This window comes from Acipenser ruthenus, chromosome 3 (assembly GCF_902713425.1).
Source record: "Acipenser ruthenus chromosome 3, fAciRut3.2 maternal haplotype, whole genome shotgun sequence".
Lineage (NCBI taxonomy): Eukaryota > Metazoa > Chordata > Actinopteri > Acipenseriformes > Acipenseridae > Acipenser > Acipenser ruthenus.
In genome coordinates, this window is record NC_081191.1 from 89,986,247 (window position 1) to 90,004,731 (window position 18,485).

The 18,485-nt window shown below is 36.0% G+C and overlaps 1 protein-coding gene across 3 annotated transcripts in view; it reads right to left on the minus strand.

Moving 5' to 3' along the window:
• The window catches only part of LOC117435530 (transcriptional activator GLI3-like), a 123,650-nt gene that overhangs the window by 28,453 nt on the left and 76,712 nt on the right, over positions 1 to 18,485 (minus strand). For all 3 annotated transcript variants that reach the window (XM_059018740.1, XM_059018739.1, XM_059018741.1), the window contains 3 exons: positions 12,318 to 12,523; positions 7,073 to 7,228; positions 2,739 to 2,940 (listed from right to left, as the gene is read on the minus strand). In XM_059018740.1, the coding sequence (XP_058874723.1) occupies positions 2,739 to 2,940; positions 7,073 to 7,228; positions 12,318 to 12,523 (564 nt within the window). The remainder of the gene's footprint in view (positions 1 to 2,738; positions 2,941 to 7,072; positions 7,229 to 12,317; positions 12,524 to 18,485) is intronic.

Below are 18,485 nucleotides of genomic sequence, written 5' to 3' on the forward strand. Positions count from 1 at the left end.
CAATCCAGTCTACAGGGGTCGCTGGTGCAGGGTGAGCCGAGGACACTCTGGCCGACATAAGCCCTCCCCACCCAGGGTCGCTCGGCCAATTGTGCACTGCCCCTTGGGAGCTCTCGTCTACGGTCTGCAATGGAATAGCCTGGACTCGAACCGACGACCTCCAGGCTAAAGGGCACATCCTGCACTCCATGCGGAGCGCCTTTACCGGATGAGCTAAACATTTTTTTAAAAAATGAAACAAAAGGAAAAAAAGAACACAATTGTATATACATTTTAATAACTGACTTTTTATGTCCCTGTTTTTATATTTTCCAAATAAAGCTTATCTGCAGACTTTGACCTTAAATAGTTCCCTTTTTAATACCCTACATTGTATTTGTTTTTGGCATCTGCATTAACTAAGCATACAATATTCTGTTTATATTTTTCCCCATTTTCTTTTTCTTTCAGAAACAAATCTTGCCAAATGCTACGCTGTTTAAAAGTTGAATTCATGTTGCATGTCTCAGCTAATAACATACAGGCAAGCCTGATTTTAAGAATCAACATACAAACATGAAGCTAATTTATGTGTGTGCTTTGCATCACATATAACTGTTTTCACTGGGTTTGTGAACTATTTGATCAGTGCTTGGTATTATATTTTGATAATGAACTAAGTTGACAGAAATTGCTTTGCAGTCTACATGCTGAATTAAAGACAGATTTTTCTTTTAAGCAGACAGACTGCTAATGTAAACGCTAAAAGAAGCATGCAAAGCAGTCCGTTAATACAGCCTGCTAGTTTGCTGCCTGCACTCCTCTCAGTCGCCATGAATTATTACGCAGCAGTCCAGTTTAGGTAGCTGCTGCCGATGATTGATAGGACATTAATCAGAAGATGCATATCAGACTCGAAAATGTGTTCACACGCTTTCCCCTAATAGCAGATTTCATGTTCACTGAGCTCTATGCCAGTTTGTTCAATTTATTCTTCAACGTACAGGTCATTCATCACAAAACACAATGAGCCAATACTTCCTTTTTTTCTCTTTCTTCTTATTCCTCTTCCATTGCACTTCTACTCTGTTGAATTACATTCTAGACACATATGCGCAGCTATCTGCCTCGTGTATTACTATGTAAGGTTTACATGCTTATCCTGGTGTGCAATAAAGGTAATGCGTTTCAAGCCATGATGCTAAAAGCTGCACTTAAATATAGAAGTCTTAAATCCTCTTGATTTTCAAAGCCATGGCTTATCAAATGCATTCTTTACAGTTCAGATCATTAAAATGGGATCCTTTATGAACCAATGTTATGAAAACCAGCATCTTGTACAGTCATGTGTGTTTTTTGGGTTTTTTTTTTAATCAAACAGTGGCAGTATTTAGATTCACCACCTATCCAATCGAAAAGACCAGTATGTGTATCAAATTGTTTTAGTGCTTTTCCCCCCTTTTCTTTAATTAATTCAAACCAGGATTTAAAAATACACAAACACGGCATCAATAATTATAAGGGTCTAACTCATTTTAAAATGCCAGCTCAATCAAAAACGTCTATTGTGGGTTTAGTCTTTCTCTGACTATGTTTGGAATCTTTGGTTACCACTGTGGGTCTTACCACAAAACCAGCTGTGATCTAAAATACATAGAAAAGCCTTGCAGACAGATTTGCTTTCCTTAAACATTTTAAATGGAAACTAAACCAATACAGTGTTTGTCTTAACATTTAAACTAAATTTCCCCCATCCTGTGGGACAGCTCATAGATTCAAGCTGTTTCTTGTTCTGTTTGGTGCTCGACAAGGCAGACATTACTTTAAACACCAGACTTTCATTTGCATGAATATGTTAGAGTGTATTCATGCACACAAAATTACGCAAAGTAACCTAACCATAACCTATACTGGATTCTGAAGTGACATTTATCAGGGTTGACACAAAAATGGCAGAAAACTAAACCTTTCACTCAGTCTGTGTGACTGCTGCATATGGAACAACTCAGTTTTTATTAAAAATCTATCTTTTTTGGAGATATACAATTTCAGCTGAGTCAACATAATGTGGCTGACATTAGAATACTTTTAATTACACTCACTTATTCACTTAAAACTTAAAAAAAACATGTTGATTTTACAAAGAACCAAAGTATGAGACTTCAAAGAATATCTTTGAATGACTTGAGGGATTAAACTTAAAGGTATTTAACATATTGTGAGAAACACGGTGTAATTCAACAGGATTGCATATACAGGACTGTATATGAATTAAAAAGTAAAAACTAACACTATTGTACTAATGTCTTACACAGGAACTTTTTAATATTCATTTTTATTACAAATATATTATTTAAAGCATAGTATATCTATGCAGAGGTACTGCTTGGGGGAAAAAAACAGCAACACAGGAAGGAAGTTGCCTGTCCAAACATTTTTTTTTTTTTTAATTACAGTGAACTCATAGGTGACCCCTGCAAAATATACCTAAAAAACTAAAACATGGCATCTAACTGTACTACACCGGTAATGATTTTTCACAGTCTAATATTCTGGAGTTGAACATTTTATTAAACAACGCAAGCCATACATTTATTGTGAAGAGCATGAAAAGATGTCACATTATAGTGTTGCTTTTCATAACCAGTATATGGGATGTCAATTCACTGTAATGGCTGCCTGCATCCCAGATCACTGTAAAAGCTTGCTAAGAAGGAGGAAAGTGTTAACAAGAAATGATTGCAGCACTGCACTCTCACCTCACTGCACCTGCAGATAAGTGGCCATATGAGCCACTTGTTGAGGAGCTGCTTCTGGAATTATTCAGGATGGTAACCAGGGAGTTTGGAGATGTCCTTATCATGGTCTGTAGGTCAAAGCTGTGGTCGGAGAGAGGGGAAATAGGCAGGGCTCTCTTGCGGCTGGGGCGAGCTGACAGCCTGGGACTAGGAAACCTGGAACCTATTAAACCACAAAGGTACAGTATTACACAAAAGCACTGTGTTCTTCATTGAAGTTACAGTGGCTCATGTTTACAATAAAGCAAATTTGTAGAAATATCTTTAAATGACAGTGAAATAACCACTAAGAGGCCCAAAATAAATTGTATTCTGTACATGGCCTATCTGTCAAAATATGAATTTGAACCTTGTCCCACATCTCTTTTCACTCAGTGTGTCTTTTAATTGCTGATTTTGTTTTCTCTTCAAGCTGATGTAGTGCCCTCTGTTTTATTTCTTTTGCAAAAATAAATACTGAGACTATATGCTTGAAATGTTCAGAACTTGACATGAGGGTGCATTATTAAGCTGCAGAGCTACCGGAAAGGGAATCAACTCGGGCTCAGTTTTCTTGCCAGAGAAACAATCCCTCTTGGAGTTAGTACAATTTTTTTCCTTTGTTCTTTACTCTCTGCCTCATTCATTCATCACAGCGAGCAAAAAACTAGTCAATCGTTGGCCAATTTTACACTGTTTTCCAGGCTGTATGGAGTGCCCATAGGAATGATTTCAGTGCAGCTTCTATTGTTCAGTAAGTACTCAGAAACACAATGGAAGCCCATGAGGGTAGTTTTCGTGATGTTTATTTCAGCATTCTAGAGGTGGGCTGATGATACTGCTAAATATAACCAGTCCAGCACTGAGATATAAGATAGTGGATTAGCTCAGTGCTTAAGAGTGCCAGATTCCAAAGTATAAAATGGACCTACCAATTTCTATTAGCAGATCAAAATCAAGAAAGTCTAAGAAGGTTGGGAGATGTCTACAGCTACTGCCAATCATTTTGCATCACCTAGAATTTTAGGATTGAGACTTAAAAAATAAAATAAAAAACTATATGAACATAATTTAGATATTTTATTTAACATCACGTTATCAAAGAAACTACAAAATGATATCGCAAAAGTCTACCGGAAGCCATAATAGTGATACAGTATTTCATGTTAGATTTAGAATTTTTTTCAGTTTTTCATAAGTATATGGAAAACTACTAAGCAGTATGTAATTCAATATATTAACGTAACATTATTCAGCAGGTTTCATTCGACATCATGAACCAAAATGAGATTATTATATAGGGTGATGCAAAACTTTTGGCTGTAACTACAGGTATAAAAAAGGACAAAAAAAGTTTTTTTGAACTCCAGGAGCATACAGCCACACGGCAACAACTAACTATACACTGTCATATTGCAGGCACATGGAATCTGCATGCAGGTGTTAGAGCTCATTAGTGCATATTGTTGCAACATCTACACTATAAACAGCAGGTATAGGTCAGGTGTCATTCTGTGGCAACCTATGACAATATTTTGTACGTCTTCTCCAAAGGACAAAGGGTAAGAGAGTGACTCTATGACAAGTGCCTTACTTTCCATATGTGATCTACTGGCTACAATTGTGGGAAATTAGGAAGAAAAATGTATCTTCCCGTGGCTTACCTCAGGGGAGCTGTGTTTATTAATGTGCGTGCAAAATGATAAATGGCTAAACAAAAAGAAAAAGGCTTCTATGTATTACCCCTCTCATTTCTAGGTGATTTATGAATGTGAAGGCTGCTTAGACATTCACATCATTAATTCACTATGAGCGGAGAGACAGTGTTAGTACAGACCAGCGCTACCAATAAGACGAAACCTCAATCACAGAAATGAACAAAATGAAAATAAACACAGGGAAAGCAGCCTCCTGAGCACAAAGTCAGACCCGTTTTCTGTAGCTGGAGGTTAGTGCACCTTTACTGCATTATCACCTTTCTAATGCAAAAGTAGTACATAAAAATTAGAAGCGTGCACACTTTTAACATATGTATCACTGAGACATTTCATCATTTTCCACAATGGTTTCTATTTAAATGTGATATTTTTATCAAATAAAACTTAAGAGAAATAATAATTTACATTTACTTAAAATGTATGTTCTAAGTTTAAAAAATGTAAAGAAATAAATAGAAAAAACTGTGCCAGATGTATCTGAAATGATGATATGGCAAGTGACATTGGTAGATTTCAACAGCATTTTAAAACCATGGCAAAAAAATGCAAAGAAATTCTTTAGTATTGTGTAGTTATTTTGGTGTACAGCTATTAATAATGGATTCAAACAAGTATATTATTCACTGTTTGTAAGATTACAGGATTCTTAGCTATCCAAGGGAGTAACATCATTAAACTAGACAATCCTGTAAGTGTATATTATTGGCATCAAATTAGATTCTTTTTTTTTTTTTTTAAAGGAAATCAATAGACTTCACTTGGTAATTGATTTGCAAAAAAAAAAAATCCAACAGTATGAATGCTTAAAACTATTGTCAGGGGCATAATTATCTAATTTACATTAATTAGGGAGGCTAGACTGAAATGCGTGTTCTTATGAATGCATTGCTCTATAAATTATAGCTCAAGGAAGCTATCAGAATGCATCAAAACAACAACTCTTTATACTGGTAATCTTGAAATGTTTCCTGTTTGAATTTGTTGTACTCTTTTTAAGTACAGATGTGTGCCAGCCTTTAAAAAAAAGGCTCTTTTAATAAATTATAATTTTCAAAGTCCTTTCATGAACACACATTCTTAAAACATGCTATGACTTATTACCAGCCATGATCAGAGACGTTTTATATTTTAAAAAAAGCCAACATCTCCATTTCAATTTTCACTAATTGTTTTGTTTCAGTCTATTAATCTAAAACTCTGACACAGAAGAAAGGATTTCTACACTGATGAATGATGGGACATCCCAATTCCCACTTAATAGCAATTAATTTTCTGATACCCATGCAAGTTTAGATAGTTTTAATTAGTTTGTACAGTAAAAGGGTAACTTCACCCCCTATTTATATAAAAGCAGCTACTGCCTGACTAAATACATTCTCATCAAATACAGGGAGGTGAGGCGGCTTGACCTTCCCAGGATTCACTGTGCGTTTAATTTTCTATTTACACTTTAAAATAACTCATTAGCATATTACTGCTACACATTTTCCTACCTAACATATTAACATAAGTACCTCATTTAAAAGCTGCTGGTGCATGAATTTTTAACTGGAGCTAAATAGTGTTGTTAATTGTGCAGTCTGGTGCAGGGAATGTTTTAGTAGGCAGAACAAAACCAAGTACATCAAATTATAATCATGCTAAAAACACACACAATTTTCTTTTTAAAATGCTGTATTGTAAGTGAAGTTGCCATTAGCTTAATATCTCTACAGAGGTTTAAAAAAAAACAAAAAAAAAACATACTATGATTTATATTTCACTTTTATTTGCTCCCCAAAATGGTTGTAAAAAGGAAACAGTACTTTGTCCATAAAACTGAATCTACTATTAGTAATTCTTAAAAATGGGTTAACATATCACACTTTAAGTACTGTTTGAGATGTGTGTAAATGATTTATATACTGTACATGTTTTCCATATATAAAAAGCAACTATAAACAAACAACTATCAAGGTTTGAAATATATTACAGATTCATATTAAAAGACATTATCCTTTTATGTCAAAATATAAATCATTTGCAACATAATAGTATTGAAAGGGGTTTTTTTTATTGTGTAAGATTTTATTAAATCAAGATTCCAGTTTTTTTTATTTCCCATAATGCACAACACCCTATTTGCCAGTGAAAAGGCAAAGGCTCATTTTTAAAGCAATTAAAAATATATAATGCTTGCAAAAAATGTATTTACATCTTGCATGTTGCTTGTTTGATATTATGTACATCTTGCTTTATTCCTTTAAAAAAGTATTTGATTTTGAATGGCTTCAAAAACAGGGATAAATGATTGAAAATAAGGGCCTTTTCTTCGCATTTTAATATTGCAATAGGGCCCGTTTACATTACAAAACTCCTTACATTTTGTAACATTTATCGTGAACAAAAAACACCAGTACTGTTACAACATTTTCTCAAGAGTTTTCTAACATTGTAAATTGTATTTATCATTCACATAAACATGTGCATTCCAGAATAAGATGTTTGTTAATTTTTACTCGGATTTAATAAATAAGGAGTAGGGTGAGTGGTGTTAAAGTCTGTAACTGGCCTGGGCAAAGGATTTGATTAGTGCTGTAAAAAGCTTGTTTAACTCACATTCCATGGCTTGCAGGTACTCCATATGGAGAGCAGTGGCCCCCACCCCTGCTGTGGTTGCTACTGAAGGAATGATGTCAGCATATGGACTCCTGTGACCTGCCAGCAGGGCCATTTGATGGTAATATTCAGCTGGGCTAATGCCTGCATGTGGTACTAAAATAAATAAAGAAACAAAAATAAGTAAACAAATAACTTCAACATTTGTGCTTTATATCTTTCCTTTGGAACTCCACACCTGGGCCTGATCTTCAGAAATAAGATTATCCATATATGGAGCACCTCTTGTTACATTTTCTTACCCACCGTCAATAGCATTTTTGCATTGTTCTTAAAGCCACTCTGGATGCTGCAAATGAATCCCATGGTGTTATCATTTTAAACAGCAATGCTGCAAAACCCATCTCATACTTGGTTCTGCTTATATCCTTAGAAAGCTACTTAAAAGAAATAAATCCAAAATCCAAAGCCTTACAGATCTACATACATTTTTCGTAAGCAACATCTACACACATTTGTTTTTTTTCTTAGTCATAGACTATAAAGCACTTGAACTGCTTCAGTGTTTTCCTATAACCTAAAAAGAAAGATTTGGCAATATATCTGTTATGCAAATGCTGTCACCAGCGGTGTAAAATTCACACAGTTTTATATGCAAATGGCAAATCAATTTAGCCCATAAAATGTCATGGACAATTCGCATAAAAGTGTGAAAAGCTTTTTCTAAAGACTAGTCTATATATGCAAAATGTGCATCCATGATTCATTTTGCATATGTAAGAAATTATATCTAAATGAATTTGATTTGGGTATGATGTCTTTCTGCTGCTCTACTGCGCTTTGGATTTAACTTAAGCAAGTCCTACTGTAGAAATTTCTCATATTTAGGCCGAGATCAAATACAAATTATAACTATGCTGTAGAGATCACAGCATTATTGAAACAATAGCACCATTACACTCATTGTAATTGAGTTTAGTGACTGCTAATACAAACACAGACATGTAGGTGTCCAATAGTATTTTGATTCTACTCCATATGCACACAAGGGTGTTTATCCGAGTTTGTTTATTTAAATACGAGGTGTCTGATTGATAACTTCCTGTGAGAAAAATTACTTTGCCTGAAAACTGAAGTGGTAGTTGAAGAAAGAATAGGTTAACATTGACTGTTGTTCTTTTTCATTGAACTTGTACAATCCAATTTTTTCTGATGCTTTGCAGCTGTTGTAACCTCTAACACTAACATTACCAAACCAGTACTTTGCTCCAGACATTTAGTGTGTCCCATTCCGGCTTTATTTACATACGATGTCTGACTCAGTCTGCCAGAATATTAGAGTTTGCTGTTGTACCGCAGGACCATCTCAGGCTTAGACACTGTTTATAAAAATCTGTTGCAAAGGGCACAGGCAGCTCAGTGCTAAAGTAATACGCTGCAGTGGTGTGAGAAGTCTAACTTGGCCTCCCCCATGTCATCCAACTCACCTCTTACAAATGCTAAACCCCTAGGGATATTTTACACCTTTAACCAACTTGCAGTAATCTCTTTGAATATAATTCAGTAAGCATAATGAATTACACTGTTTCATGACAGATACAGGAAGTGTGAATGTGTTGTGTTACAAGAGTATTTATTTAATATGGTTACAAAAGATATGAGTGATCAGTGTACATTTCCTGTGGTATGCCTGTTAGAACATTCTGTTTATTATACATTGGCATGTCTTGGCTGATTCTCTTTCTCTCTTCTGAAGACATTACACACAAACATTCAGTTTATTATATATCTACTGTACTCCTGCTGACTGATGAAAGGAAAACCCAAAGACTAACTTGTCTCAACACACACCAGCAGATATTGTGCAGTCCACAGTAGTTGCTGGAAAAGCATGGGACAAGTTCTATCAAATCAAAGTGGAGTCTTGGCTATTGAAAGAGCCTGCCATTTATCTTTGCAAATGGCTTTAGTTTACTTAGTGATGAAGCTTTATATAAAAAAAAATATATCTTCAAGTCAACAACCACCACCATCCATCATCCAGGGAATGAAACATGCTTACAGACATCTAAGGTAGTGCTAAATGTAAACTTAAAGAATGAATGAAGAGTTCAAAGTAAGGGGAAACATGGGAAGCAGTAATTTGGCTATGCACCATTTTGTATGAGTTTCTTAATGCATAAGCAGACAACAAAATGTCCCCTCTAACATCCGCTTCCTGGGAAGATCCAACAACACTGTTACCCAGAACCCTTTGTTCTGCAGCAAACAACCTTTAACACTAGAACGGCCACAGAAGTCATTTTTTGACGGTTTGAGGTTTTCAAATTTAAATTACTCTGCGTGTCTGAAAGTTATGCTGTTGTCCGATTATGACTTTTCCTAAATACATGTAATAAATACCCTGACGGCGTTTGAAAGGCAGGATCACGAAAATAAAGAAGTTATAATCCCGCCAACCTAGAACCGCCAAAGCAGTATTTTTTTTTTTTATATGTTGTTTTTTCTACTGGACCTGGCAGCCATCAATTCCTTTGTTTTGTACCGGGGAAAATATCAGGAGAGATTTCATCTTGAAGCTAGCCACAGCACAAGGCAATACTACTAAGTAATAAGAAATACTTAGCTCAGATGCTTTCACTCTTAGTGAAAAAGGAAAAAGAGAATTTGCAAATGGCTGCAATGTGCTTTTGTCAGGGCAACTCACATTGCGTCATGCACTCTCGCGAGAGTTTGTTGGCATAATGCTTTTCAGTTCTTGGGTTCTTAAAGGGGAATAACCCATTAGTGATGGTTAATATTTCGTACTTGAAAGAGAACTGCAAAGAAGCAGGCTGCTACAGCTCAACCTGGATTCAGTGCTGCACCGAGTGACACACGCAAGAGAAAACATGTTACTTTCGTTTTAAATTTAAAAAGAATTTTGTTTTTATAGTTTTTCTATGTAAATGTACCTATTTACACCTGTTTACACACTAGCTTCTTTTGAAATATTTATTTTATTATAGTTTTTCATTTTTTGAAGTAGTGCTTTATATGTGGTAAGTTATAAAATAATCCCTTTTATGTTTAATTGTTCATTTAAATGATGTGTTTCGGCTGTGCAGATGTTTGATATGATGTGCTTCAAGTTTACCCACTCTACCCATCATTGCTGCGAGATTCTCACCAAGAAACACAGCACAGTGGATTGTGTTCAGTTTGTAACTGTTTTTTGATACTGCTACTGTGATACACTGAGGTTAATCTGACAAAAGTGGTGGCTTTAACCCAGGTTGCAGCTATTTGCAATGTTTGTTTATATCGCTTTTCACTCACACTGCAAGTCAATCAATGCCTGTCCTTGAACTACCGTAGATACCGTAGATACTTGATGATTTATTTACCGATTTTTCTATCGTTGCATAGAGGCGTTTAATCTTTGTCCTAAGAAAGTGAAAGTGTGTGTGTGTGTGTGGGGGGGGGGGGGCAGAATAAACAGAAGACAAAATGGACCCAGTGCACATGAGCAAAAGTGTTTTTTACAAACCAAACAATTGTGTGTGTTGATTCAGCTCTTAACACAGATTTTCTGTAAAGGCTGGATAAAAGTGCATGGACCTCACTGAAAGTGACTGCAAAAAGACACTTCAAAACAATAGTTTCAGCAGTAAGCGGGCATGGGCGAAAGGGAATACAAAGAATGAAGAAGTGCACTGAAGCAGAGTGCATTAGGTCATAGCTTTCTTCTGGTCACAGTGGTATCTTTCCAGACACACTTAAAATACTTCCTGAGTGTTCTGACATGAGTGTCTGGGTTAACTAATAACAACAGAGGCGCTGTGCTATATAAGGAGACGCTGCAGTTTTGCTGAAGATGCACAACGGGATTCTTAGTGTTCAGCGAGTGCTTATTGATGAAACCCCAAGCTCAAATGATTTAGTGGTTAGCATTGGTGACCAGATTGATCAGGTGGCGGTGATCTAAAAAGGAACATTGTGTGAGAAGTACCTGTCCTGCCTTTCTCCCTGCACAAAAGAAGGAAAAGAGCCAACTTTGGGTGTTTAGTCACTCAGACTTCCGTCTCTCTTGTTAAAAAGTAGAAATGGATGTTTACAGAAGTACAGAACACAAACTTGCCACCAGCTTGGTGTGGTTTAGGAAGGAATAACAAGCACGTTATTGCTTCTCCAGGCCCATTATCTAAGTTGCCTAGTAATACTGGTACTAACATTGGTACATTCCTAAAGTAATAATGTCTACCTAATTAATTCAAACACTTTAAACAACCCACAAGCCTTGTGAATTGGGCCTCCTTTAGAATGGTTTTGCCCCAGCTCGATACTCAGTTGAATAGTGGATGCCGGTTTCAACTCTGATTATAATCAAAGTTAATAATTATCATTTGGGAGCTATGGCAAAAAAACGACAACATAAGTCAGGTAATATAGATTCCGCCATTTGAAAAACACACAGGTTGACTGTATATACTGTATATATCCTCACTAATGAATTGATGGATCTAGTCTATACAATTGAATATATTCACATTTTTGTTTAGTTACAAAAACATACCTCTTTAAAAAAATGCAGTGTTGTTTAATAAGATTTATAGTAACTATTATAATTTGCAATCTGTGGGATAATTTTCTTAACCCTTGCAGTATGCTGAGCTGACTACAATATCAGTACTCTAGGGTCGGCAGCTTGCCTGTCTGATACAGCTCCTACAGAGAAAAAAAAACGTCCTTAGGGACCACAGTTAAAGCTAAGCCTCTTTTTTCTTCATGTGAAAAGACAGGTGTTGCCAGCAATGTAATCCATTTGAGATTCAGAGCGGAAACTGTGGTTGAGAACCTAAACCACTTGCTTCTGTTTTGGAACTAAATGACTAAACCAACAAAACATCTACCAGAGAAAGATCTTTAAAGATCTATATGACTATAATTCCATCACAGACCAGAAAATGATCTGCTGCAGAACTGTACATATATATCTTTTTAATTATTGTAGTAATGGGTCTGATTGAATTTAACCAATTGCCACCAACTTATGTGACTTATTTATTTATTTTTTGTTAAATGTAATTAAATGTATATTATTTATTTATGTAGTTTTTCCTATCTAAAAATGATGGCAATGACTATACAGCTTGAAAACCTATCCTTAAGACTGTTAAACTAAATTATAGGAAAATAAAGTTCTCAGAGTAGTAGATGGGAGGAAAATTGTACTGTGAAAGCCTGTTGATCAGGTTAAACTCACCATCGGTGGGGCTGAGTCCCCTGGCAGCTGAGATCATGGACAGGGAGGGGCTGCTGTGCAGGGACCTTATGTAATCCATGTAGGGGTTAATGTAGGGGTGAGGAGGGTTGTAGGGAGACTCGGCTGCTGCTGAAGGGTTCCTGTGAGGGGAAATCCTGATCAGGGAGATGTCGGAGAATGCGGGACTGCTTGCGATACCAGGAGGCCTGGAACAAATAGAACACAGCACAGCATGTCACATTTGTGTTTCACGCACAATGCATTGTCATTTGCTTCAGGTACGTTTGTGGTAATCAGAGAATATATCGTACAAGAAGTCTATATAAGTTATAATGGCAAATATGTTAGAAAACTGTCGTGGAATCATTTGATCTGTGTGTGTGAGATATTGCAAGTGGTAGGTAATTAATCCATAACTTTGAATATTTATTTTATTTGCAATAAGATTAGCCATACATTACAACAAGAAGTCTTCATTAAAGTCTGAATGACAGAGTGGAATGCTACTGTATATGTTATTGTTGGTGTGTAACAATAATGCCCCTCTTTAAGTCTTTCCTGCTCAAATTCAATAATATATGCAACTATTATGATACAGATATAAAATACTGGTAGTTGTTGCTCAGGCAACAGCAGTTGGCTATAACAGAGTTAAGGCTGCAACCTGAAGATAAACAGGTCTATCCTGACAAGCCTCTGTCATCGGCCCCTTATGATATGCCGTGAATACCTGCACTCAAAGCAGGCGTGCTGCAGAGGTCTCAGGAAAGTGCTGTGCATGGCTTCACAAGTTATTATGCAGTGCAGATCAGAAAGTGGGGGAAATATATATATATATATATATATATATATATATATATATATATATATATATATATATATATATATATATATATATATATATTGTATTATTTATTTTTAATAAACAGTTAGAAAGAAGAATTCCTCCAACAGCCTTGGCTTGTTTTCAAAATGCCAGATGATCACTTGCAAAGCCAGTGAGTCACAAAACACCCCATAACTGCATGAAAACCAATCAGCCAAAGCACTACTAGTAACTATCTCCTACCATGTAGATGAGCAATACTGGTGTGACAGTGATTGGATCCGTTATGTTCTAGCTGTAGCACAAGATGACCCCAACTAAATGCCTTTTGTCCTTTGTTTTTCCAATTAATTTAGCATGTAACAAAGGCACCAGGAGCAGCTGTGAAAGCAGTGGAGAGAGCATGCCAGTGCTGCTGGTAGGATGAGGGGGGTTTGATGCCTTGATCATCTGGCTTTCTGTTTGGAGTTAGTTAAAATAATAGACTAATCTGATGGGAGAGAAATTTCTGCCCAGTTATCAGCTTCCAGCAAATAGTTCTAGCTGTATCTGACTTAAGACTCACATCAAAGTTATTCACCGGAGTGTATGGGGGTCATGAAACGCTGGATAACAACTTTCTATTTTTGTTTTCTTATCTATAACTTTACCCAGTCATTTTTGTTTTTTTTAACAACCTATTTGTCTCCTCTGAGCATAAGGAAAGTATTTTCTGTTACAACACATGGCAATTCTGGTTTAGCACCAAGGCTATCCAGGGCTGTTTATAGCTCCTTTAAGAAAACTGTTGTTTATTTGAAAAATTTAGTGGGTTGTTAGTGGGTTTTGCTAAAGTACAATGTCCTTCCTACGAGATTTAGAGCCAACACTACAACAGTTTAGTTTGTTTGTACCTAATCAAAATACAAAAAAGTAAAATATTTTAAAATCATTCGCCTGGATGTTAATGTATTCAAATCCTAAGCATTTACAATTTGTTTCGACTTTAATTAAACCTGTAAATAAAATGATTTGCCCTTAAACATACATTAACAGAAACTGCAATTCTATTCATGGTGACCACAATTTAAAGTGCAGTAACACTCCATTATCAACAAAAAATGCATATTAGTAGGTATTTTGTTAAAACAAAGTTCTCATCACTCTCAGTAAGATGAGAAGCTGTGTAATGAAGGAGACGTTGCACCATTTTTTTAATTACTTAGCAGCCAATTAATTTCAAACTCAATGGGGGAATTTTCATTTCAAACATTTAAAAAGTTTGCAAGACAAAGATACATACTTCTTTCTGTTAGTTAACTATAGTTTTAGAGAAGACTGGGATTTTGACCAAATGAAGCCAGTGAAAAGGAGACAGCGGCCCTTTTAGAAGTGTTCCTATTCGTTTGGATCAAAGGGAACTAAACCAGTAAAATGAAGATAGGCTTGCAGCGCGCTCATTCTGTGTTCATTTATTGGTTGCTGTAAGCTGCTGCTATTTGGCTCACAACATTTGGATTCTATTAGCCACAGATCATGAATAGGGCTTGTAGAATGGGATCTTTATAGATGTATTTTTACTGGTTACAGACCAGTTTTTTATTAAAGCTTCAAGCAGACCCTTCACCATAAATATCTGGAGGGTGATGTCACTGGTTGCTAAACTAAAGAGACTTGCCCTCAAGACACACAGTTATCAGTCTAAATAGAGACTACATTCAGTTCAGTAATGAGCGCATTGCTTAACTTCAAGGTCAATCAACCAGAGACACAACCCTTAAAATAAGGGTTAAATGACTGAAATGCAAGACATTGGCATTTGACAGCTCCGAGGACCATGTGTGTTTCATTAAGTCTTATTTCAATATTGGTTTACAAGGCTCTGGAGTGTTAGAGCTTAAAACTGCTAACAATGTGCTTCCAGATGATGTATGGCTTATTTTAATTTCTTGTTAAAACATGCTAAAGTGCTGGTTTAGAAATGCATTGACTGTATTTAGAAATCAGGGGCACTTAATGCATGGCCTGAAACTATAAGCAAAATTGTACAAAAAAAAGTCACAGATACAGTAGTCGAATTGTGCAAAGGAGGAATGCTGACAAACCTCACGTTCAAATCCTTTGATTACAGTGCCACTGCTGCTGCGCCAGTATCTTTTAAATAACTCAATGCAAAAAGTTCTGTTCAGCTTCTGTCGTGCAGCTGCTATAATCTTGTTTAAAGAAGCAAAGAAGTAGCAGTGTCATCAATAAACTCCCCTGTTGCACGTATCTGTTGTAATGGCAAAGTTTAAAAAAAGTGCAATTTCTTTTTTGGCTTAAGCCATGCTGCATACCATGACATTATAAAATGTAATCTTTTAACCCTTCGTCAGCAACAGGGGGTGCAAATCCACCCCAGCGAGTTGCAAACTGCTGCAAACCAGCTTTTAATGAAAAGACAGTATCTGTGTTTTATAGTGAGTCTGGGTAATGCATCTTCATACTGAGGCTTGCATTACTGAAAATTCTTTGTTGTTGACAAGTTCTTTGTTTCGTTATTTATTTTTATTTTTTAGTTACTTGATAAGTTACCATATGCAATAAAAAAATATTTTTTGTAGTTTTCTTTTTCTGTATACAATGGTGAACAAGTGGCACTTACTGCTAAATATGCAGAGTATGAAGTGTTTATAACAAAATGATTTATGAAAAATCACTCCAGAACTTCAAAACTGTTCAGCTTTTTTCTTTAATTTATAAGTTAAAGTTTGCTGCTGACGAGTGCAGAATGTCACTTACATATGTGCTACAAAATAAAGTTTGTATTTTCAATATTAGTCATAATCTTTCTCACTTCATGAAACATTAATATTGCTGGACTAACACTGAAAGGAATGAGTATTTTTACTAGTATCTATGTTGGTGCTTTTAAAGTAAAAAGCTGTTTCTCTTTTTATTTTCCTCAGTGATTGCTACTGTCCATACAAGCAGTCTAATCAATCCAAGTCCTTAGATAACTTTTTTATCTCTTTTTTTTTTCAATTTCTATGATGATGTCATTTATTTATTTGTTGCAGCCTACTTAATGCAAACCAAATAAAATACAAAAAGAAACTTTTTTTTAACCTTTTCTATTCTGCTTTGGTTATTTCAAGTATTTTCAGGAGTATGGTTGAACAGTTGTTAAGTAGAATACTATATCTAGCATTGTGACCTCTTCTGCCAAAACGGTAATAGATATTCTAGGCAACCTTGGCTCTTCCAGTCCATTTCATTGCAGGATTTTGTTCCAATCAGTTCCTCGATTATTGAATTGACTCTGCTGAAGATCAATTAAATAATTGAGTACCTGGTTGGAACTGAACTAAAAAAAGAGACGCCTGCCTTCCCCTGTACTGGGTGTGTGTGTTGTTCAATACACTCATAAATTAACACCTATCCCCTCCACAAATAGTGTCACTGAGTTTTATATATTTTATACAAGACTGCATTAATAGCTACTGGTGTAGTTGAGTATATTTCCATGAAAAAGTCTATTGTTACTCAGTTTAAAATTTGGTGTTGAGAGGAAATTTATCACCTGAAGCAAGAAAAAGCCGAACTAAATACAGTAAAAAAAAAATATCTGTGTGACAGAAGAGGTCTTTGCTTAGCTTAAAGTGATCCTCGACTGCAGAATGCATTAAGTGAATGAATTAATGAACTGCCTCAGTAGCTATCACAGGTCTTTTTGAAATGATGGGTAAGAGGTTAGATCCCTGGACAGGGGGTTAAACTCAGAGCAGACACAGAGCTCAAAGAACCAACACTAAAAGCTGTTGACAAGACTGGGGAAAAAATGCTTTGGGAGAACAGTCTTTAAGCTCTTTCTTGAGATAATGGACCTGGCCGACTAGCACAGTGAGACTCAGCATGCCGTCACAGCCATTACTAAGCCCTTATGCCACCAAGTGGCACAAGGAGGAAAAAACTAAAAACAAATGAAAGTATAATTTGACATAAAAAAGGAATACTGCATCTCTAAGTTTTCCTGCTATTCTCTTTGTCATGAAAATAAAATAAAAATGCTAGCCGCCACCTGAGGCAGCAACAAGATATAGCCTACTTTACTATTGCTATTTCATCCATCTTGTTAGTCTAATAAAATGTCACAGTTCATACAGTACCTTGATATTTCATCATAAATCAGCATTGCAACAAAGCCTCTGTATAATACGTCAAGTGTCTAACCATAGAGACTAAGGCTGTACCATGAAAAGAAACAGTCTTTATATTTTATGTTAGACCATTAAAAATACATGCTATAGAACAGTATGAAGTTTGTATTGAATATTAAATGATGCTCCATTACATGGTTATAGCTCTTCGCACACAACTAAAATGGGCAGTTTTTTTAATGACCCAATTTTTAAAATAGCTATCTGCGTCTTAGCTTAAAATATTGCACAGAATAATACAGAATATACTTTTCTTATTTCAAAGTCTGTAAACTAATTTCTGTAATAATTAAAACAGCTAGGAGTAGCAATGTTTTCTTTTTATCTTACTTATCGAAGTCTGCACACATAAAACATGCTTATTTTCATATTTACTTTTCACTTAAATGTTTAATCTTCTGTTACGCGAACACGGCACATTTCAAACTAAACATACAAGTAAAATTCCCCCAGTTTCCCTTGAACTGAAGAAGCGGAGAAAGCACTTCAAACTGCTTGTCCTGGCCAAAGAATAAAATCCTTCTGAATTGCTTTTCCTCCAGATTTTCACATGCTTCTTCAGTTCACAGGAATTTCCCCTGTTCACTCTCTGTATTAGACAATGAAGTCGGTTTCCTTCACATCTTTTGCTTTTGTAAAGCAACTGTCAGGAACTGTGCTAAGTGCCCTGGAACATGTTTAAAACATTCCAGCAATGGTCAGGAGCTCTGCTAAGTGCCCTGGAACATGTTTAAAACATTTCATTGGGTTGCCATGTATTTCTAGACCAAGGTAAGCAGTGAGGAAGGCAGGCCTCAGAAAGCACAGTGTTTTGAAGCAGCTATGTAACATACCCGCACATACAATGCCTTACATATTATATAACTGGCAGAAGTTTGCAGTAGTTTAGCTGTTTAGAAAGAATGGCAATATCCCAGAGACTACTGCAGGTTAGCAATATTTTTCACAGCAAAAAAGCCTGTCAAGTTGAACAAGTTTATGCTGCCGGTATCAGGCTAATGTATACCGAGTAGGGTCTCAACGTAACAAACTGCTTGCTGTGCAGGGTGGAAGGGTTATTACCCCACTTTGCTCATTACTTCACATGCTGCTGGCCCTCCCTCACACTTGCCAACTGCAAGCTTTTGAAGTTCTGGACTCACATGTCACTGTGTTAATGTGTGG